The sequence below is a fragment of the Podarcis pityusensis genome (genome assembly GCF_964106645.2).
Source record: "Podarcis pityusensis genome assembly, chromosome: 7".
NCBI classification, from domain to species: Eukaryota; Metazoa; Chordata; class Lepidosauria; order Squamata; family Lacertidae; genus Podarcis; species Podarcis pityusensis.
In genome coordinates this window covers 38,786,854-38,810,808 of record NC_138031.1, presented here as the reverse complement: position 1 = coordinate 38,810,808, position 23,955 = coordinate 38,786,854, and the positions used below count along the sequence as shown (strand labels likewise).

General features: G+C 43.6%; 2 protein-coding genes across 3 annotated transcripts in view; both read right to left on the bottom strand.

The window, feature by feature from the left end:
• LOC308481794 (uncharacterized protein) overlaps positions 1-23,955 on the bottom strand; it is a 91,404-nt gene that overhangs the window by 66,106 nt on the left and 1,343 nt on the right. The window lies entirely within an intron of this gene.
• Positions 13,494-23,955, bottom strand: part of LOC308481328 (DGAT1/2-independent enzyme synthesizing storage lipids-like) — a 63,231-nt gene continuing 52,769 nt past the window's right edge. For both annotated transcript variants that reach the window (XM_081013640.1, XM_081013639.1), the window contains 4 exons: positions 19,732-19,922; positions 19,027-19,087; positions 16,110-16,249; positions 13,494-13,691 (listed from right to left, as the gene is read on the bottom strand). In XM_081013640.1, the coding sequence (XP_080869766.1) occupies positions 13,587-13,691; positions 16,110-16,249; positions 19,027-19,087; positions 19,732-19,922 (497 nt within the window). In that variant the 3' untranslated portion in view covers positions 13,494-13,586. The remainder of the gene's footprint in view (positions 13,692-16,109; positions 16,250-19,026; positions 19,088-19,731; positions 19,923-23,955) is intronic.

Here is a 23,955-nt window from a genome sequence, read left to right as displayed (position 1 = left end):
ATCTAACGAAAACAGCCAACTCAGGTATGAATCTGGGTCTGGTGCCCGCCCCGCAGTAGCACCGTTCCCCCCCCCCCCATTGAACACCCTCATATCAGATGTCAAATAGATAAACAACTACACAACTTTCTGAAGACATCTGAAGGCCACCCTGCACCAGGAAGTTTTTAATTGATGATGTGTTGCTGTGTTTTTTTATGTTCTAACCTGCCCAGAGTGATTGGAACAACTAGGCTTTTATACACACATACACAGAGAGAGGCAATCTTCTTTATCTTTTAGCTCCTGAAAGACTCAAGTTCCCATCTTAGCTGATTTCTTTCTTCCATAGCCTCAGTTATGAATACCAGAGTAGGCTGATCAGGAGTCAAGAATTTTGGGGGCGTTTGTTTCTGAAGATGATGTATGGTCCTGTGAACAAAGGCCAAGCTTTAGATCTGAAAATCACTGGGTGTGTAATTATAGAGCTGGGAGGTAGATATTCTTGATGATGCCTCACAGTATTATGGTCATTTGCATGGTGCCATGGACATAGATTGTGCCATGGAAATACCATATTTTTCACTCCATAACAAGCACCTTTTTACTCCTAAAAAGTAAGGGGAAATGTCTGTGCGTTTAATGGAGCAAAAGCACTGGAATGGAACAGGGATGCCTCGACTGTGGCTGCAGTCAAGAGCTGAGGGATGCCTCTGAAGGGAAGGGGAAGCAAAGTGAGAGCTGTGCAAAGCGAAACAGAAGCCATGTAAGCAGCTCTTGCTTTGCTTGTGTTAAAGCAAGAAAATCGAGATCCACTTACACGCTCTGTGCATAATATTTTTCTTCTTTTTTTCCTCCTCTAAAAACTAGGTGTGTCTTATGGTCAGGTACATCTTATGGAGCGAAAAATACAGTAAAAATTTGGTCACAGTATGCTTCTTAATCTTTAAATGGCTTATTTAATTTATTTAGATTCACATCCTGCTTTTTGACAAAATTCCTCAAAGTGACTAGTTCCTTTTACTAAAATAATGATGCGAGAATAATGGAAGCTGCAGAAATATATACAGAAAATATTCAAGTAAGCAGTTATGGGAAATCAATCATACTTGTTGCAATTTTTGTATGGTATTCATTCAGAAGTGGCTCCATTCTTGTCATCCTGATAGCATCATTGATTGAAGTTCTCAAGTGAGAGTTTCAACAATGCAGGGTGGATATCACCTTAATGGGGTGTACCAGCCCATTTCAAAACCACACCAGCATAGTTGGGGGTGTGGGTGTAACTAGCAATTAAGGAGGCACAGCAACTGCAGGACAGATTTTCTTACATGCCACTGCATTGCACAATGATGGGTGACAGCAGTGCCAGAGTGTGAAGGGGTACTGCTGCTCAACAGGAGGTAGAGGGGGAAAGGCAAGTTGGAAAGGCACAGTGCGGTCAGCATGGTATAAACAAACAAGCAGGATCAGTGGAGTGGCTCCATTGATGTGTTTAAATCACACCCACCATCCATTGATGTGTTTAAATCACACCCACCTTGCCACTATCTTCCCCACTGCAATACACTGCAATACACTAGTAGAGGCAGAATTGAACAGTATAACAGGAAGGCGAGTGTTTAACTAAACATGAAATAATGTTACATGTGAAAGAGTAATGTCTATAAATTACCTGTATTAAAACAGTGGCACTTTTATGTTTATAAAAGGGTGCTCCAATATTTGAGCCCTATAATGCAATTCCTTTTAAACTTATAGCAAGAAAAGTAGAGAGAAAAAAATACAGCTGGAATTGGTGAAAAAAGTGACTGATCTAACAAAAACAGCCAACTCAGCTATGAAGCTGGATCTGGTGCCTGCCCCACAGTAGCACCGGCCACCATGTTGAACACCATCTTATCAGATGTCCTATAGATAAATAACTACACAACTTTCTGAAGACATCCCTGTATCTTACTCCTTTGACAAAAAAGAGGTGTCGGTGACCAGTCTATAGTTGTTGCACTCTGTTTAGGTCTAGATGGAGTGTAGTGATCAGGTGGGATTGCTATGAGGAATTATAACAAATATAGAGTAAGTCATCTGTGTCAGCAATGAAAGCATTGCGTTGTCTGGGTTTAAACTATTTTGACATGATTCTTGATCAATGCCCACCTCTGCATCCCTGTTCCATTTCTCTTTCTTCACCAGTCACGTACACTGCCAGTTGCTTCGCCAGGCAGGCATCCTGGGCCATAAAGATAGTGGGCAAGCTTCTTTGAAGGCCTTTCTGATATGTTAATCCCAGGATGTTAATCTTAGGGCCAGGAAACAGATCTCACATGAAGGTGATAATGATCGCTGTCCTCCTGGCCATCCTTCTTATCATATATATTGCTTGTTTATCACCTCTGGGGTTGCCAAATGCTCTCCTTTGTAGTTCTGTTCTTTGTTTAAAGGTAAAGGTAAAGGTACCCCTGCCCATACGGGCCAGTCGTGTCCGACTCTAGGGTTGTGCGCCCATCTCACTTAAGAGGCCGAGAGCCAGCGCTGTCCGAAGACACTTCCGGGTCACGTGGCCAGCGTGACGAAGCTGCTCTGGCAAGCCAGCACCAGCACAGCACACGGAAACGCCGTTTCTTTGTTTACCCCATGCCTAATTAGTTTTGGTAGTTTAACTTTCTCCCCACATGGATTTGTTGAAATGCTCAGAAGAAATCTGATTGGTTCTTACGAACACTCTGTAAAAGGTTCTTTTGTGAATAAAACGAGCTGGCCCGAGGGGGCTGGAGACACAGACAGAGAGAGATTATTATACGCACCCTTCCGACAGTCTTGCTAGTTCAAGCCTCTGTGTGTATTCTCATTAATCAGAGTTCAATCCTTCCTTTACTTTGGGAATGCCTCAAGTGGTGCCCCGTGTGAGGCTAAGCTAAAAAGAAACATGTGAGGCTTGTAAAAAAATAAAACCTCAGCGTGTGAGGCAAAGCAAAAGGAAACCTCAGCAAAAGGAAACCCCCAGGACTGGACTCCCCTCGGAGCTAGCAACCTGCTATAGAATCATAGAATCATAGAATCATAGAGTTGGAAGACACCACAAGGGCCATCGAGTCCAACCCCCTGCCAAGCAGGAAACACAATCAGAGCATTCCTGACATATGGTTGTCAAGCCTCTGCTTAAAGACCTCCAGAGAAGGAGACTCCACCACACTCCATGGCAGCAAATTCCACTGTCGAACAGCTCTTACTGTCAGGAAGTTCTTCCTAATGTTTAGGTGGAATCTTCTTTCTTGTAGTTTGGATCCATTTCTCCGTGTCCGCTTCTCTGGAGCAGCAGAAAACAACCTTTCTCCCTCCTCTATGTGACATCCTTTTATATATTTGAACATGGCTATCATATCACCCCTTAACCTCCTCTTCTCCAGGCTAAACATGCCCAGCTCCCTTAGCCGTTCCTCATAAGGCATCGTTTCCAGGCCTTTGACCATTTTGGTTGCCCTCCTCTGGACACGTTCCAGTTTGTCAGTGTCCTTCTTGAACTGTGGTGCCCAGAACTGGACACAGTACTCCAGGTGAGGTCTGACCAGAGCAGAATACAGTGGCACTATTACTTCCCTTGATCTAGATGCTATACTCCTATTGATGCAGCCCAGAATTGCATTGGCTTTTTTAGCTGCCGCGTCACACTGTTGGCTCATGTCAAGTTTGTGGTCAAGCAAGACTCCTAGATCCTTTTCACATGTACTGCTCTCAAGCCAGGTGTCACCCATCTTGTATTTGTGCCTCTCATTCTTTTTGCCCAAGTGCAATACTTTACATTTCTCCCTGTTAAAATTCATCTTGTTTGTTTCTGCCCAGTTCTCTAATCTGTCAAGGTCATTTTGAAGTGTGATCCTGTCCTCTGGGGTGTTAGCCACCCCTCCCAGTTTGGTGTCATCTGCAAATTTGATCAGGATGCCCTTGAGTCCATCATCCAAGTCGTTGATAAAGATGTTGAATAAGACCGGGCCCAAGACAGAACCCTGTGGCACCCCACCAGTCACTCTTCTTTAGGATGAAGAGGAACCATTGATGAGCACCCTTTGGGTTCGGTCAGTCAGCCAGTTACAAATCCACTGAGTGGTAGCATAGTCAAGACCGCATTTTACCAGCTTCTCTACAAGAATATCATGGGGCACCTTGTCAAATACCTTGCTGAAATCAAGGTAGGGTACATCCACTGCGTTCCCTTCATCTACCAGGCTTGTAATTCTGTCAAAAAACGAGATCAGGTTAGTCTGACATGACTTATTTTTCAGAAATCCATGCTGACTATTGGTGATCACAGCATTCCTTTCTAGGTGCTCACAGACTGTTTGCTTAATGATCTGCTCCAGAATCTTCCCTGGTATTGAAGTCAGACTAACTGGGCGGTAATTATTTGGGTCCTTTCTTTCCCCCTTTTTGAAAATAGGGACAACATTTGCCCTCCTCCAGTCTGCCAGGACTTCGCCTGTTCTCCAGGAATTCTCAAAGATGCCTGCCAGTGGTTCTGAGATCACATCTGCCAGTTCATTTAATACTCTTGGATGCAGTTCATCTGGCCCTGGAGACTTGAATACATCTAGACTAGCCAAGTATTCTTGTACTATCTCCTTAGTTATTCTGGGCTGTGTTTCCTCTGCTGAATCATTTGCTCCAAATTCTTCAGGTCGGGCATTGTTTTCTTTATCGGAGAAGACTGAGGCAAAGAAGGCATTGAGGAGTTCAGCCCTTTCTGTGTCCCCTGTTTCTGTGTCCCCTATTTCACCATCTTCTCCTCTGAGTGACCCCACTGTTTCTTTGTTCTTCCTTTTGCTACGAACATACCCATAAAAGCCTTTTTTGTTGCTTTTAACTCTCTAGCAAGCCTGAGTTCATTCTGTGCTTTAGCTTTTCTGACTTTGTGTCTACACGTGCTGGCTATTTGTTTGAATTCCTCTTTGGTGGTTTCCCCCCTTTTCCATTTTTTGTACACATCCTTTTTTAATCTTAACTCAGTTAAAACTTCTTTAGATAGCCACCCTGGCTTCTTTAGGCACCTTCCATGTTTCCGTCTCATTGGTATTGCCTGAAGTTGTGCTTTTATTATCTCCCTCTTAACAAACTCCCACGCATCATGAACTCCCTTTCCTTTTAGTATTACTGTCCATGGGATCTCACCCAGCACTTCCCTAAGTTTTATGAAGTCGGCTTTCTTAAAATCAAGAAATTGAGTCCTAGTATGCTTGGCTGCTCCTTTCCGCTGTATAGTAAACTTCAGAAGAGCATGATCACTCGTGCCTAATGATCCTTCCACTTCTACCCCACTAACCAGGTCATCAACATTGGTTAGGACCAGATCTAAAATGGCTGTTCCTCTTGTTGCTTCTCCCACTTTCTGGACAATGAAGTTTTCTGCAAGGCCAGTGAGGAATCTGTTTGACCTTATGCTCTTGGCTGAGTTTGACATCCAACAAATATCCGGGTAATTGAAGTCCCCCATTACTACTATCTCCCTTCCTTTTACATGCTTGGCCATCTGTTCCAGGAAGGCATCATCTATGTCCTCCGTTTGGCTTGGGGATCTATAGTAAACTCCCACAATGAGGTCACTGTTATTCTTCTCTCCCTGAATTTTGATCCAAATGCTCTCACTTTGGCTTTGAGGTTCTAAATCTTGGATCTCTTCACAGGTATACACATCCCTGACATATAACGCCACTCCTCCTCCTTTCTTGTCTGGTCTGTTTCTCTGAAATAGATTGTATCCCTCCATTGTTACATTCCAATCGTGGGACATATCCCACCAGGTTTCAGTGATGCCTTTTTGTCATATTTAGTTTGCTGTACCAAGAGCTCAAGCTCATCTTGTTTATTTCCCATGCTTTGCGCATTAGTGTACAGACATTGAAGTCCATTAATCATTCCCCCGTGTCTCTTATTTAAGGATTTTTTCCTCCCACCACTAGGTCTGCGTACTGTTTGCTCCATTTGGTCTATGACATTTGGATGATCATCTTCATCAATTGATAGACTCCTACCTTCAGGAGCACTGTCTCCCTCCCCCACATTAGTCAGTTTAAAGCCCTCCTGATGAGGTTTCTGAGATTTTTGGCAAAAACATTTCTCCCAACCGTTGTGAGGTGCAGCCCATCGCTTGCCAGAAGTCCATCTTCAAGAAACTGCAGTCCGTGATCTAAGAATCCAAACCGTTCCTGTTTACACAATTTGCGAAGCCAGCTGTTCACTTCCACTATTTTTCCCTCTCTCCCTGGGCCACGTCGTTCAACTGGGAGGACAGATGAGATGACAATTTGTGCATTTAATTGCTTCAATTTCCTGCCCAGAGCCTCGTAGTCTCTTTTGATCTTCTGGAAACTATTGCTTGCAGTGTCATTGGTTCCCACATGAACCAAGAGGAAGGGGTATTTGTCAGTGGGTTTTATGATTCCTTGCAGTCGTTCAGTTACATCTTGGATCTTAGCCCCGGGGAGACAGCACACTTCCCGAGACATCTTGTCAGGCCCACAGATCACTGTTTCTGTTCCCCTCAGTAGGGAATCCTCTATCACCACTACACTCCTCCTCTTAGGTCTGGTCGGGGTGTTTGATTGCAGTGTCACATGGGGGCATAAAAGCTGTGTGTGGGAGTGCTTGATTGATTATGTGTTTGGGTGGGGCCATGTTTTCTGGGATCTGTGTGCAGATTTGGTGATAGGTTGGACTTGCTATGAAAGCCACAGACATGTCTTTGGGGCTTCACTTGGGCTTCTGCCCTTTTCCTTAGCTGTAGCTCCCACCCCATCCCAGCTGCCACCCAGTGGTGTTTGAATACAGAGGATTTTGCGCAGGTGGTTTGCTAGTGCAGATGCTCCCAAGCAGAATCCCATACTTTGCGTTGTTCTTTCCAGTAAGGAATATCCCATCTTTACTAATGACTGAACTTTGCAAAACTCTTTGTACTTGAGGAAATCATCAACTTAGACACCCCAAAGCCTACGCCTTGCCCTGTTCTGGTATTAAAGTGAACAGCAATTATTACATGAGAGCTTGTAGTTATAGCATAGGAATCAGATGACACATTATCCAGATTCCTCAGTTTTTAGATCTCTGGGGAAGAATGTAGACAGAAAAGCACGGCATTTCTTCATGGAGACAATTTCTGCTGACTCAGTTGTGAATTGGAAATAATTATTCATCCTGCATTCATTCTCTCTTACTAGCAAAGACTTGGTGCAAAAGTACCTTCATCTGCACTAACTAAACTATTTCACCTGTTGCTGCTATTTTATTTATCAGTTGTTTTTACCTGCTTTCCTGATATACAGTTTCATATTTTAAAGCATTTTTTCATAGCTTATGGCATTGTTTTATGTCATATTTTACATGTTTTAAGTAAAAAAGCATGATTTAAATTTAAATAATTTACCTGGTATCCAATACGCGACATGATGAATTAATGAAAACCACCCTCTCCCCGTCTCTAAAAAATATCTAGCCACAAATAAGGCATAGCCGAGAGGAGCAACTCCATGATGATAAATAATAATCCCTGGTCCTTTAGGGAGATTTTCCATGCCAGTAATTTCATAACCTGAAAATAATACAAAATGCAACAAAGAAATATTGCAAACATTACTGGAGGAAATCAGTGTGGTTCAGGAAAAGAAAAAGAAATTTAAGATCAGGTTAAAAGCTCTGTTATATGATTTTGAATTATGAAGCTGGAGGAGACTCTTGAGAGTCCCATGGACTGCAAGAATATCAAACCTATCCATTCTTAAGGAAAGAGCCCTGAGTGCTCACTGGAAGGACAGATCCTGAAGCTGAGGCTCCAATACTTTGGCTACCTCATGAGAAGAGAAGACTCCCTGGAAAGGATCCTGATGTTGGGAAAGATTGAGGGCACAAGAAGAAGGGGTCAACAGAGGACAAGATGGTTGGACAGTGTTCTCGAAGCTACCAGCATGAGTCTGACTCAACCGTGGGAGGCGGTGGAAGACAGGAGTGCCTGGCATGCTCTGGTGCATGGGGTCACAAAGAGTCGGACACGACTAAATGACTGAACATCAATGACAATATGCTCCAGCGTCCTGGATGCTAGGTTGTCATCCACATGGATCAAGACTTTCTCTGTGGTGGTCCTTTAATGAATGAAGGGATTTCTCCTCTCGCGGAATGTTCCTTCCTTGCTTCTTATTGAGCACAGGTGGAAACATTTTTGCCCAGTCTTTGAGTGAGCAAAAACTGTGTTTTGCTGTTTTAGTCTGCTTTAAGCTTTTATATGGGGTTTAGCCCTTGGGATGGTTTAATATGTTGTTTCAACACTTACAGTAACATGAGACCTGTGGGAAGCATTGAGAACATATAAAGAGTCCTATGGATCAGGCCAAAGGCTTCTGTATTAGACCATCCTGTTTCCCACAGTGTCCATCTAAATTAGTAGCCATCCTGTGCTGGCAAATTCCATAGTTTGTGTACATACAGTGGTACCTCGGGTTCCAGATGCTTCAGGGTACAGACGCTTCAGGTTACAGACTCTGCTAACTCAGAAATAGTACCTCAGGTTAACAACTTTGCTTCAGAATGAGAACAGAAATTTGAGGCAGCCTATGGCAGGAGTGCATTTGAGTCCAGAGATCACAGTTTGACAGCCGGGTCACCCTGGCAACAAATGGAACTGCAAAGCCGTTGGGAACTCACTTTTGACCTCCATAGCGACTACAGTGGTACCTCAGGTTAAGAACTTAGTTCATTCTGGGGGTCTGTTCTTAACCTGAAACTGTTCTTAACCTGAGGTACCACTTTAGTGGGGACTCTTGCTGCCGCTGCGCCGCGATGGTACGATTTCTATTCTCATCCTGTAGCAAAGTTCTGTAACCTGAAGCGTCTGTAACCCGAGGTACCACTGTACATAGTTGCTAATAGTGCCTCTGTGAGGGGTAAACAACATTCTCCAGGTTTCTTTAGGGGAAGAAGCGTACTTAAAATGTGGTTTAAATGTATGGTGTTTATGCAGCCACCAGTTGACCCTTTCCTTTGTAATCTGTCTTATTTATTTATTTTATCATTTATTGAATTCATATAATGCCCTCAGGGCGTATATAAGGAGGAGGCTGGCTCAGGACCTTAGTTTCATACTTCATAAAATGCTTTGTTTTTCTTATTACATAAATAAATAGCCATGCCCCTGTTTTGATCCTCATATAGCCAACCCAAACTTGTAGCTGTTGTGACTCTGAGGGGGGTTCAGAGGTCCAGTCCTGATTCACTGTGGCAACTTTTGTTCCAGTGCTTCAAGCCTGAAATTCTGATCCTCAGTCCTATGAAATTATAGTGACTCATAAGAAAGAATTATTGCTATGAAAGAAACTTTTACTCACCATGCCATATCTTTCCATATATATCTGCAATATGAGCAAAAAATTTCCTTGGCTTTTTCCAAATTTTGCTATCAGTACCAGTTTCTTGGTGCTTATTCAACTTCTTGTAAACATATAGCCCAAATAAGCAAGCACAGCCAACCAAATATATATCTATCATTAATGAAGAAAGCAAAATCAGAAGCTTACGAAACCACCAAGGGTGAACCACTGAGCTCGGGTATTCTTCTAAATAAGGAAAACTAATCAAGTTTTGCAGCATTTGAGTAAACCAGCTCATTGTTTCCTGATCTGAAGCACCAAGCGTATGCCAATGAAATAAATATATGAAGTGAAATTTTCTTCGGTTGTTTCCCCCACTGTTTAACTGGAAAACAGAAAATGCAGTACATTGGTTTCATCTGTATGGTTTGATCAGTATGGTTTCAAATAGAATGAGAGACTTTGATGAGATTCCTGCATTGCAGGGGGTTGACTAGATGACCCTTGGAACCCTTCCAAATCTACACTTTATGATTATCTGAACAAAAACTTTTACTTATATTCCTGGTAAGCCTAAATTGCCTTTAATTCAGTCACCTCTCTCTGGAAGCAGCAGAAGTCTTGTCTGGTGCACTTTTTCGTAGGCTAATTTCCACCCCTATGGCGACATGTCCCTTTATGTGGCAGTTTAAAGAGACTCTGTTGGGTGTGCCATCTGAATGAGGAAACGAAGCATTGTGAAAAAGAGGGAGTGCTTAGATTGCCTGCTACTTGGAAGTTGTGGCCATTTGTAATTAAGGATAACTGATGAGATCACATCTACAATAGCAGTCATATTGAACGATAACATATTGGGTCACAGAAAACCAGTTATTGATTAAGGAGTAAAGGTAGGAATTGTGACAAGATATGCATGTTAAAGGATCATCCTGCAATACGTAAACCTTAGTAACATGTCATGTTTACAATATTGATTCCTAGCACTGTAAAAGCTCTTCCATTGGACCTGCCATCTAATTCTACAGCAGCATGTGCATGTGGATTTCATTAACACCTACTAGGTTTGAATACTGAATCTCAAGTAATCATCCTCAGTAATCAATCCTACTCTAATTAACTTGACCAGCTACTTGTGCTCTAGGCATTGTCTAAGATCTCCAATACCATCTGTTTGATTGTTTGGTTAAATTCTGCCATGCTGATTTTTCTGCAGGCAGCTCATCAAAAAGCTTCTTCACTCGTTGCTCCTGCAGTATGCTTTGCTTTCTCAGGAGCTCCAGAAATTCCAGGCTGACATGCTTTGACATCAAAGGGTCTCCGGCTTTCGGTACATGTTCAATATTGTCAGGTGGGGGTGGAGGATCCATGTCCAGCATGCATTTGTCAGTTATGCCAGAGCAATACTGTAATCACATACACATATGGTGGTCTTAACGTTTATTTCTCAAAAATGCATGAAAGGGATATGAAAGTAGCCAAGACAAATGTGCCACGGAAGCCCACCAACCCTTGCAAAGGCCGAATAGGTAAAGGTTCTTTTGGCATGTGGGTGGAGGAAATAAAAAGGCACCTATTAGGATGGGTAGTGCAGAAGGCAGGAATGCCAACAAGAAGAAAACCCAGAGCCACTGATTGTACTTATGCCCCCAGTCCTCGTCTCTGCTGAGTACTACAATGGCAACAGGAATTGAGGAGGAGGAAACTGCCAGGCAGTGGCATCCCCATGTCATAAGTGTGAAGGCAGACAGGAAGGGCCTGGCACAGGCAGATTGCCGTTTTATCAGTTTTAATTGCACAGCCTGAATTTGGCTCATCAACCCTAATGCAACAGCTCCCACTGGCCAAATGGACCCTTTCTCTACAGTCTATCTCAACACCTGAATGTTTTAGAACTAATGGCTTTGGACAGGGAAGCAACTAAGAAAATGAGAGATTGCAAAGGACTAGAAGGATCAATTCTCTTTTATCTTTTTATCATTTTGCTATTCCTTCCTTTCCTTGGTACAGCCTATTAAGGAGAATCTATCTGCTTCTCCAATATGGAGGTAAGATGGTAGTGAAGGCAGCAGAAAGAATATGGGAAATGACTGCTACAAAATTTTACAACTGAGATAAATCATTCCTGATATTCAGATATATGATTGGGGCAAGGGGGTTATTTTTTTGTAATCCAATAGCTGAGGGTTTTGTGAGGGGAACAAACCAGTGTATTGCATCACTTCTACTTATCTGGAGGTAGAGGGAAAGTGGGAAAGATAGTGGCAAGGTGGGTGTGATTTAAACACATCAATGGATCCACTCCACTGATCCTGCTTGTTTGTTTATACCATGCTGACCTCGCTTCCAACTTGCCTTTCCCTCTCTACCTCCTGTTAAGCAGCAGCAATGTGACCAGTCGGAGGTCAGGTGAGCAGCAGTGCTCCATCACACTCTGCCACTGCTGTAACCCATCATTGTGCAATGCTGTGGCATGTAAGAAAATCTGTCCTGCAGTTGCTGTGCCTCCTTAATTGCTAGGTACACCCACACCCCCAACTATGCTTGCGTGGTTTTGAAATGGGCTGGTACACCCCATTAAGGTGATATCCACCCTGCATTGTTGAAACTCTCACTATGTGGGCAGTGAGAACTTCAATCAATGATGCTATCAGGATGACAAGAATGGAGCCACTTCTGAATGAATACCACACAAAAATTGCAACAAGTATGATTGATTTCCCATGACTGCTTAATTGGATATTTTATGTAGATATTTCTGCAGCTTCCATTATTCTAGCATCATTATTTTAGTAAAACGAACTAGTCACTTTGAGGAATTTTGTCAAAAAGCAGGATGTGAATCTAAATAAATTAAATAAACCATTTAAAGATTAAGAAGCATACTGTGACCAAAATTTTACTGTACCTGACCATAAGACCAAGTTTTTAGAGGAGGAAAAAAAGTAGAAAAATACTATGCACAGAGCATGTAAGCGGATCTCAATTTTCTTGCTTTAACACAAGGAAAGCAAGAGCTGCTTACATGGCTTCTGTTTCGCTTTGCGCAGCTCTCACTTTGCTTCTCCTTCCCTTCAGAGGCATCCCTCAGCTCGCGACTGCAGCCGCAGCCAAGGGATCCCTCTGCCATTCCAGTGCTTTCACTCCATAAGATGCACAGACATTTCCCCTTACTTTTTAGGAGTAAAATTGCTTGTTATGGAGCAAAAAATATGGTATTTCCATGGCACACTCTATGTCCATGGCACCATGCCAATGACCATAATACTGTGAGGCATCATCAAGAATATGTAGCTCCCAGCTCTATAATTACACACCCAGTGATTTTCAGATCTAAAGCTTGCGTTTGTTCACAGGGCCATACATCATCTTCAGAAACAAATGCCCAACAAATTCTTGAATCCTGATCAGCCTACTCTGGTATTCATAACTGAGGCTATGGAAGAAAGAAATCAGCTAAGATGGGAACTTGAGTCTTTCAGGAGCTAAAAGGTAAAGGAGATAGTGTGTGTGTGTGTGTGTGTGTGTGTGTGTAAAAGCCTAGTTGTTTCAATCACTCTGGGCAGCTTAGAACATAAAAAAACACAGCAACACATCATCAATTAAAAACTTCCTGATGCAGGGTTGCCTTCAGATGTCTTCAGAAAGTTGTGTAGTTGTTTATCTATTTGACATCTGATAAGAGGGTGTTCAATGGGAGGTTGGGGAAACGGTGCTACTGCGGGGCGGGCACCAGACCCAGATTCATAGCTGAGTTGGCTGTTTTCGTTAGATCAGTCACTTTTTTCACCAATTCCAGCTGTATTTTTGTTTTCTCTACTCTTCTTGCTATAGGTTTAAAGGATTTGCATTATAGGGCTTAAATATTGGAGCACCCTTTAATAAACATAAAAGAAGTACCACTGTTTTAATACAGGTGATTTATAGACATTGCTCTTTTACATGTAATATTATTTCATGTTTAGTTAAACACTCGCCTTCCTGTTATACTGTTCGATTCTGCCTCTACTAGTGCAAGTTCCCCAAAAAGGGGAATTCTGGGTATATTGCAGAATAGGGCAGAAAAGCACTTTTACGTCTTCAAAAACGTAGGAGCTTCTGCACACACAGCAGGTGCTGAGCTACTGAGCTAGGGACCCTTCCAGATTATTAATAAACAATCCAGCACAATTCTGTGTATATCAATTTAGCTTTAATAACGTAAGTATTAATGCTTCCTATTACAGACACCTCGTCAGAAACACTGCAACTGTTTTATATGGACTAGTTAGCTTTGTAATGCTTATCAAATCGTTCTGAAAGAGCTCTTAATATATTTCCTGGCCTTTTTTGGTGTTTATCCCGAAGATTTTCAAGTGCAATCTTCGCCTGTTGAAAGAAAACCAGAGGAATACATTGTGTTAGAGGAATAGATTGCAAAATAGGTATTCACAGTTATTAATATCTGTGAGGAAAAAGGTAAAGGGATCAGAACCAAAGGCAACCCATTTATTCCAGCTATAGAAGCACAATATGTGACTTCTTTCTGGGACTGCAACTGACTTTGTACACAGAGATGTGCTGCATGAGAGTCCTTGTCTCTCAACCCTCAAAAGTGGTTTCTTCAACATGGAGGTTTGGGCCAGAGCAGCTAGGGTGAGGAACCCCCACCAGGAAACTGCTCATTTCTCAGTGAATCCAGCCCACTCTCTTTATGTTTACCAAGAGCACTGTATGAGAATGGCAGAGAAACAATCAAACATATGTGCCTTGGGCTGCTTTGTACACAGTAGTTACCTTGCATGGTTGTTACAATGTAGGATAAAAGGAGCGAACCTCAGGACAACCAAGGCATAACCCCTTGCAGAAAGAAATTTCTTATCTGCCCCTTTAAACAGGCAATCAAAACCTGAAACTTGATGCAGCAAGAAAACAAGCAGAAAGTGCTTGGAGAAGAATCAGGCATACTAAACAATGTTCCAACCCTGTTCCCATCAGCCACCAGGACCCTACATGCTCCTCCCCTTAGCCCCCTCCCTTTGGGATTCAGATTCCCATGTTTTCCTGGAGGAAGGGGGGAAGTGTAACATCCCCTGCAGGAGCAGTTGGAATAAGTCATGCAATGAAATACCATACAAATGGTATCTGTGTTTGACCTTGTCTTCAGTGAAACGGCATCCCATATAGGAGCTTGCTGATGCATGAAATATAACAAATTACAATATATGTGTTGCAGGTTCAGAGTTGATAGCTTGGTAGTTGGTCAGGAATCATGGCACCGTTTAACAACGCTGTATCCAATGCTCTCTTAAACACACATCAGTGTGTACATGTAACATATATCAACGTGTACAATGAATTGTCTTCCTCTTCAACCCTCTCCATATCCTCAAAAATTAGCACTACAGTGGCTTGGAGGTAACTTGTCAGGCAGATTCTGGGGCACATAGTGTAGGGTTTCCATATGTTTGGGAAATCCCAGACTGGTCCTTCTGGGGCCATCTGGGGGGTTTCTTTTTTCAATTTTAAGGAAATATCCGAGTTGGGGGGGTAAATTTGTCTGTGCGCTGTTTCGGGCTCCTACGTGAGTGGCTCTGGTTCTGTTTTGCGCATGTGGGCAGCTGGGGTGGGGAGAGGGCAACCGCCCCCCCCAAAAATCTCAACTTTCTGACCAATGGCCCCAAAGAAGCTCAGCTCAACAACCTTTTATGCAATTGACCAAAATTTTCATCAGGAGCAATTAGAATAAGATCTATTATTTGATTATTGATATACCGTATTTTTTGCCCTATAGGACACACTTTCCCCCCTCCAAAAATGAAGGGGAAATCTGTGTGCGTCCTATGGTGCGAATACAGGCTTTCGCTGAAGCCTGGAGAGCGAGCCCGGCAAGCTCCGGGAGTGATGGAGAAGCTGCGTGCAACTTCGCCATCGCTCTGGGACCCGTTATGGGGGCTGGGGTCGGGGGAAGCACAGGCTTTCCCCCACCCCCAGCCCCGCAAGCTCCGGGAGCAATGGCGAAGCTGCGCGCAACTTCGCCATCGCTCTCGGACTCTCCAGGCTTCGCGCAGCTCTCCTCAAGCTGTGGGAGCCCGGCGCTGGGCTCCCACGGCTTGCGGAGAGTTGCCTGCATGCCGAAGCCTGGGCTCGGTGAGCTCAGCGTGCCAAGGCTTCAAGCTTCGCGCAGCACTCCTCAAGCTGTGGGAGCCCGGCGCTGGGCTCCCACGGCTTGCGGAGAGTTGCCTGCATGCCGAAGCCTGGGCTCGGTGAGCTCAGCGTGCCAAGGCTTCAAGCTTCGCGCAGCTCTCCTCAAGCTGTGGGAGCCCGTGCTGGGCTCCCACGGCTTGCGGAGAGCTGCCTGTTCTTGGGGCTGGGGTCCGGGGAAGCTCGGGCTTCCCCCGCCCCAGCCCCGCGCCTGGGGGAAAAATAATTCCCCCCCTTTATTTCCCCCCAAAAAACTACGTGCGCCTTATGGGCCGGTGCGTCCTATGGGGCGAAAAATACGGTAAACCTCCAGAATGTATTTTATATGCTCAACCCTAATATAGTGGGAAGAAGAAATCCCATTGCATGAGCAGATCTCTCTTTGTACCACATAGTTTTTTCTCCATTTAATTAGTCTCAACAAGTTAAGGAGAGGGAAAATTGAGTGATGGGCATAATGCACAAAAGTATATATAATGAACCCTATATCTGGTCACATAGAATGAGGAAATCAGTATGTGCAATAAAATTTAGAGCTGAAAGAGAAACCAAGAGGAAAAGAAATATTCTGCTTTTAAACTTGCAAGTTTAGAGTTAACTTACTCTTTCAGCCAGCTCTACAGCTGTTATATTTGGATCATATGGGATGGGTTCTCCAATAAATGTCCTCAATTTCACTGGAAACCCTCCGTAAATGGGAAGAAGCATACATCGAGTTTTATCATACAGCCATTTTGTCAGCCCTGTGTATGAAATGGAAGAAGATTCTGAAGGAAAGCGACACCATATCAAATCTGAAATTAGTTGACATTCTCAGGGTTTAGCAATTGCAATAAATAGGGAGAGAGGAAAAGTTAAATAATATGAGTGCTTGGGAAAAGAGATACAGTGGTACCTCGGGTTATGAACACTTCAACTTACTTTTTTTGGGTTACGAACGATTGCAACCTGGAAGTACCGTATTTTTCGCTCTATAACATGCACCAGACCATAACACGCATGTAGTTTTTAGAGGAGGAAAACAAGAAAAAAATATTCTAAACGAAACAGTGGATGATTTTTGTGGTTCATGCTGTGGCCACAGACATGTGATCTGACGGTGAGTTTGGGGTAGCTCAATGCAAAAATCCTGAGGATCCATGTGGATCCATGCTAAAGTCGCAGGGGCGCTGGAAGTCACAGGGGCACTGGGGGAGTGAACGGGAAGCAAGAGAAGGAGAACGATGCCTCTCTCTCTCTCTCTCTCTCTCTCTCTCTCTCACACACACACACACACACAGACACACAGAGTATCAATCCTAAAGTTGCAGGAGAGCGCAGGGGCGCTGGGAGAGTGAACGGGAAGCAAGAGAAGGAGAACGATCCCTCACACACACACACAGAGTATCAATCCTAAAGTCGCAGGAGAGTGCAGGGGCGCTGGGAGAGTGAACGGGAAGCAAGAGAAGGTGAATGATGCCTCACACACACAGACACACAGAGTATCAATCCTAAAGTCACAGGAGAGCGCAGGGGCGCTGGGAGAGTGAACGGGAAGCAAGAGAAGGAGAATGATCCCTCTCACACACACAGAGTATCAATCCTAAAGTCGCAGGAGAGCGCAGGGACGCTGGGAGAGTGAACGGGAAGCAAGAGAAGGAGAATGATGACACACACACACACACACACACACACAGAGAGAGAGAGAGAGAGAGTATCAATCCTAAAGTTGCAGGAGAGCGCTGAGGCGCTGGGAGAGTGAACGGGAAGCAGCAGGAGGAGAACGATAGCTCAAGCACACACACACACAGCCCCTACAGTGGCTAATCCAAAATCGGACAGCAAAAAACTGCAGGCAGGGACAGAGAGCACGGGGTTGTTTTAAAGCAGCCAACCGCGCGCTCTGCTTCTCTCCCTCCTCCCGGCTAGGCTGGCTGAAAAGCTTTGCTGCTACTTGGCAGCTCAGTGGGGAGGAGAGAGGGACATAGAGCACGGGGTTGTTTTAAAGCAGCCAACCCCGCTCTGCTTCTCTCCCTCCTCCCCGGCTCGGCTCGCTGACAGGAGCCACTTACACCCGCTTTGCAGTTTCAAAGCGAGGCACGGACTGCTCACAACTGCAGCAGATTCCCCCGCCATCCGTAGGCATTCGCTCCATAACACGCACAGACATTTCCCCTTACTTTCTAGGAGGAAAAAACTGTGTGTTATGGAGCGAAAATTATGGTAAGTTGTCCAAATTCTTGGAGGACTCGCCGCTGCCTGGAAGCAAACCTGGACAACGGCGGGGCCTACAGAGCTCTCAGAGGCCTCTGCGAATGCAGGGAACCAAGCCCCGACATCCGAGGTGCCTGCAGGGCTCCGCGAATGCCAGGAGCCAAGCCCTGACATCCGCGGTGCCTAGAGCGGCTCCGCGAATGCCGGGAGCCTAGTCCTGACGTCCACGGTGCCTGCAGGGCTCCACGAATGCCAGGAGCCAAGCCCCGACATCCGCGGTGCTTAGAGTGGTTCTGCAAATGCCTAGTCCTGACATCCGCAGTGCCTGCAGGTCTCCGCAAATGCCGGGATCCAAACCCCGACATCCACTGTGGCTGCAGAGGCTCTGCGACTGAGCTCCAGCCGCAGGAGCTCTCTGAGGCCTCCACGAATGCCAGGAGCCAATCCGATTGTGATTGCGGAAGAGGACCCGGAGCCCCCTCCAAACAGTGAGTTTGGAAAAAAAAAATCATCTAAAATACTGTCTTATTTATTATATAGTACAGTACATAGATTATTAGGGATCCGGGTGGCGCTGTGGGTTAAACCACAGAGCCTAAGACTTGCCGATCAGAAGATTGGCGGTTCAAATCCCCGCGACGGGGTGAGCACCCATTTCTCAGTCCCTGCTCCTGCCAACCTAGCAGTTCAAAAGCACGTCAAAGTGCAAGTAGATAAATAGGTACCGCTCTGCTGGGAAGGTAAACGGCATTTCCGTGCGCTGCTCTGGTTCGCCAGAAGTGGCTTAGTCATGCTGGCCACATGACCCGGAAGCTGTACACTGGCTCCCTCGGCCAATAAAGCGAGATGAGCACCGGAAACCCAGAGTCGGTCACGACTGGACCTAATGGTCAGGGGTCCCTTTACCTTTACCTTTACATTGATTATTGCCATCATTTTATGGAACAATGGTCTCGTGAAACAGTTAAATTGCTGTTTTAGGGGGTGTTTTTTCATCATCTGGAACGGATCAATCCACTTTCTATTACTTTCGATGGGAAAGTCCGCTTCAGGTTAAGAATGCTTCAGGTTAAGTACAGACTTCCGGAACCAATTAAGTACTTAACCTGAGGTACCACTGTACAAGATATTCAGTCAGCTCTTATCAGCTCTTTGCAATCAGTCATAATTTGTGTACAATAGACTGCAGAATATGGTATGTTTCCTGTTCAGTTCCCCTACTCATTTTAAGTGAGTAGTAAATAGATATTCTTTTTAAAAGATCATTCTATATTATTAAAATGTATATTGCCTGAGATCTCTTGATCAACCAAGGTATTTAACTTACTTGTCTTTCCAATGGTCCTGTATGCTTCACAACTGTTTTGTGTAAAAATAGGGATGATGGGCTAAAAAAAAAAAGATGAAACAAACATGAAAAGAAAGGTGAAGATTGGATAATTATTTTGTCCCAACCAAGCCTTAATTTTTGTTATGGATCATGCTTTCAGGGTTAAATCCTCGTATGCTAAGAAGAAAACATTTCCAGGAGATTGTTTGGTTCTTTTTTTATTCTAGAAATATCAAAGACTGAGTGCTCAAGACATATTATGAGAAGGATCTTGAAATAGATGATGACTGGCAGCATTAAGATAAATACTGCAGTGTAATATGTTTTGATGGATTCAATAATGGAATACTGAATAGTATAGTTTTTGTAAAATATGCAGGGGTTTTTTTAAAGCAGTGTTGGGGAGAGCTTAAGGATGTAAAATGAGTATTTTAAACAGTAAAACAATTTTTAAAAATAAAATTATATATAAAAAAGAAAGATAAAAGGAAAACGCAGGTTTTCTTTTTAAATGTCACCAATTTCAGTAGGTTTGTTTTAAGCAGGGGTGGGGAGACCTGTGGCACTCCAGATATCATTTGACCCCCAAACAGGATATTTGCCATCCTCAACTTTTTTGGATGCTGGATCAAGGATGTCAACATATTACATCTTATCTAGGATAATCGTGAAGGCAATGCAAATTGCACAAAGATCACTCACCACTTTCGCCTCCAAAGCTGCCTGAGCAAAACCTGTGCGTTTACCCCACATTATGTCGTAATCATGACTATACAGTGCTTCTCTACCTCCACCAGGTGAAATGCCCATTAAACGGCCTTTCTTCATCATTTCCACAATTTCAGCTTTATTGTAAGATTTCAACCCGAGCACATAAAAAAACATCTGCAGCCCTGAAAAAATAAGCCCCAAATAGAAGAATGCATTTTATGTGAAACCTATTTAGGAAATAGTGTGGATACAATACAAGTGTCATTATTCCAAAGATAGTGCACTATTATGGATCACAAGCATAGCTCTCTGCCAACCCATTTTAACTAGGATTTCATGGAGGGGGACTTTATGCTAATTCCACTTTTGCTTAGAGGTTCTGACAGTAGAGGTTTTTTTGGAAAGCACATTGAGTAGGGTTGAGTGCTGAGGTGCGAACTTTTTAGACATGTGTTCCTCAAGTCAAGTCTGTAATACATTCAAGTTTGCATTATGATAAAAATACAGGTCACAGTGCCTTGTTCCACCATCCAAACCTTCAATCCCTTTAGGGTGCAGAGCTTTTGGATATAGTAGATACACACACGGGGGGGGGGGGGATACACGCATGGCACAGAGGAGACAATGCTGAAGGAAAAATGCCTCCACCAGCTGAGATTGGTACACAGATATATGGGTGGAGGTTATATGCTGCATTAATTAACCTAGTGGAAAAACTCCAAACAGCGCTCTGTGCTACTGGGTCTCTTTGGACTCCTTCCTTCAAATGACCTTTCTGTGATGTCATAGTTTCCTGGGGTGGCTGCTGTGTGCATGCAGAGGAAGATGATGTGGGGGGGAGTGGCAGTGGAGGGCCATGAACACTACAGCAAGGGTGTCACGTGGGTTTGATTGGAGTCACATGGGGACATAAAAGCTGTGCGTGGGAGTGCTTGATTGGCCATGTGTTTGGGTGGGGCCATGTTTTCTGGGATCTGTGTGCAGATTAGGTGATAGGTTGGACTTGCTATGAAAGCCTCGGACATGTCTTTGGGGCTTCACTTGGGCTTCTGCCCTTTTCCTTAGCTGTAGCTCCTAGCCCATCCCAGCTGCCACCCAGTGGTGTTTGAATACAGAGGATTTTGCGCAGGTGGTTTGCTAGTGCAGATGCTCCCAAGCAGAATCCCATACTTTGCGTTGTTCTTTCCAGTAAGGAATATCCCATCTTTACTAATGACAGAACTTTGCAAAACTCTTTGTACTTGAGGAAATCATCAACTTAGACACCCCAAAGCCTACGCCTTGCCCTGTTCTGGTATTAAAGTGAACAGCAATTATTACATGAGAGCTTGTAGTCATAGCATAGGAATCAGATGACACATTATCAGTTGTTTCTACCTGCTTTCCTGATGTACAGTTTTATATTTTATAGCATTGTTTCATAGCTTATAGCATTGTTTCATGTCATATTTTACATGTTTTATGTAAAAAAGCATGATTTAAATTTAAATAATTTACCTGGTATCCAATACACGACATGATGCATTAATGAAAAGCACCCTCTCCCCGTCTCTAAAAAATATCTAGCCGCAAAAAAGACATAGCCGATAGACATAGCTCCATGATGATAAATAATAATCCCTGGTCCTTTAGGGATATGTTCTATACCAGTAAGTTCATAACCTGAAAATAATACAAAATGCAACAAAGAAATATTGCAACCATTACTGGAGGAAATCAGTGTGGTTCAGAAAAAAAATTAAATTTAAGATCAGGTTAAAAGCTCTGTTATATGCTTTTGAATTATGAAGCTGGAGGAGAATCTTGAGAGTCCCATGGACTGCAAGAAGATCAAACGTATCCATTCTGAAGGAAATCAGCCCTGAGTGCTCACTGGAAGGACAGATCGTGAAGCTGAGGCTCCAATACTTTGGCCACTTCATGAGAAGAGAAGACTCCCTGGAAAAGTCCCTGATGTTGGGAAAGACTGAGGGCACAAGGAGAAGGAGACGACAGAGGACGAGATGGTTGGACAGTGTTCTTGAAGCTACCAGCATGAGTCTGACCGAACTGCGGGAGGCAGTGGAAGACAGGAGTGCCTGGTATGCTCTGGTCCATGGGGTCACGAGGAGTCAGACACCACTAAATGACTAAACAACAATGACAATATGCTCCAGCATTCTGGATGCTAGGTTGTCAACCACACGGATCAAGACTTTCTCTGTGGTGGTCCCTTAATGAATGAAGGGATTTCTCCTCTCGTAGAATGTTCCTTCCTTGCTTCCTTTTGAGCAGGTGGAAACATTTTGCCCAGTCTCTGAGTGAGCTAAAACTGTGTTTTGCTGTTTTAGTCTACTTTAAGCTTTTGTATAGGGTTGAGCCCTTGAGACAGTTTAATGTGTTGTTATAGTTATACTAAAGTTTTTTGAGACTTTTTTAATTTAAAGAGTAGTATCCCCCTTCTGTATGAGAGCTATCCAGGGCCTGGAGTATATTTCTTCCCCGTCCCTAAGAGCTCCAACTTCAGGCATCTTCAGACCATTCTCTGAATCACTTTCTACCAAGTGAGAAAGCTGCTTCCTAGACACGCCCCCCCCCCCCTTGACCATGCCCTAAGTAGCTACACGGTCTCATCCTTAGTCGTGTATTTCTGATTTAAGTTTCAACACTTACAGTAACATAAGACCTGTGGGAAGCACTGAGAACATATAAAGAGTCCTATGGATCAGACCAAAGGCCTCTGTATTAGACCATCCTGTTTCCCGCAGTGTCCGTCTAAATTAGTAGCCATCACCACATCCTGTGCTGACAAATTCCGTAGTTTGTGTACATACAGTGGTACCTCGGGTTACAGATGCTTAAGGTTACAGACTCTGCAAACCCAGTAATAGTACCTCAGGTTAACAACTTTGCTTCAGGATGAGAACAGAAATTCGAGGCAGCCTGCTGCAGGAGTGCATTGGAGTCCAGAGATCACAGTTTGACAGTTGGGTCAGCCCGGCAACAAATGGAACTGCAAACCCGTTGGGAACTCACTTTTGACCTCCATAGCAACTACAGTGGTACATCAGGTTAAGAGCTTAATTCATTCTGGAGGACCGTTCTTAACCTGAGGTACCACTTTAGCTAATGGGGCCTCCTACTGCCGCCATGCCGCCATGGTGCGATTTCTGTTCTCATCCTGAAGCAAAGTTCTGTAACCTGAAGCATCTGTAACCCGAGGTACCACTGTACATAGTTGCTAATTGTGTCTCTGTGAGGGGTAAAAAACATTCTCCAGGTTTCTTTAGGGGAAGAAGCGTACTTAAAATGTGGTTTAAATGTATAGTGTTTATGCAGTCACCAACTGACCCTTTCTTTTGTAATCTGTCTTATTTATTTATTTTATCATTTATTGAATTTATATACCACCCTATACCTGGAGGTGTCAGGGCGATTCACAGAACCGCCTTAGTTTCATACTTCATAAAATGCTTTGTTTTTCTTATTACATAAATAAATAACCATGCCTTTATTTTGATCCTTATGTAGCCAACCCAAACTTGTAGCTGTTGTGACTCTGAGGGGGGTTCAGAGGTCCAGTCCTGATTCACTGTGGCAACTATTGTTCCATTGCTTCAAGCCTGAAATTCTGATCCCGTCCTATGAAATTATAGTGACTCATAAGGAAGAATTATTGCTATGAAAGAAACTTTTACTCACCATGCCATATCTTTCCATATATATCTATAATATGAGCAAAAAATTTCCTTGGCTTTTTCCAAATTTTGCTATCAGGACCAGTTTCTTGGTGCTTATTCATCTTCATGTAAACATATAGCCCAAATGAGCAAGCACAGCCAACCAAATATATATGTATCATTAATGAACAAAGCAAAATCAGAAGCTTACGAAACCACCAAGGGTGAACCACTGAGCTCAGGTATTCTTCTAAATAAGGAAAACTAATCAAGTTTTGCAGCATTTGAGTAAACCAGCTCATTGTTTCCTGATCTGAAGCACCAAGCGTATGCCAATGAAATAAATATATAAAGTGAAATTTTCTTCAGTTGTGATGCTATTTCCCCCACTGTTTACCTGGAAAACAGAAAATGCAGTACATTGGTTTGATCTGCCATCCCAGAAACATTCATGAATACATGAAAATCTCATGCTGCTTAATATTTTCCTAGTTTTCCCCACTGCAACTTGCTCAGTTGCTGTATTGTGTTTCCAACGTCCATCATGGAGATTTAC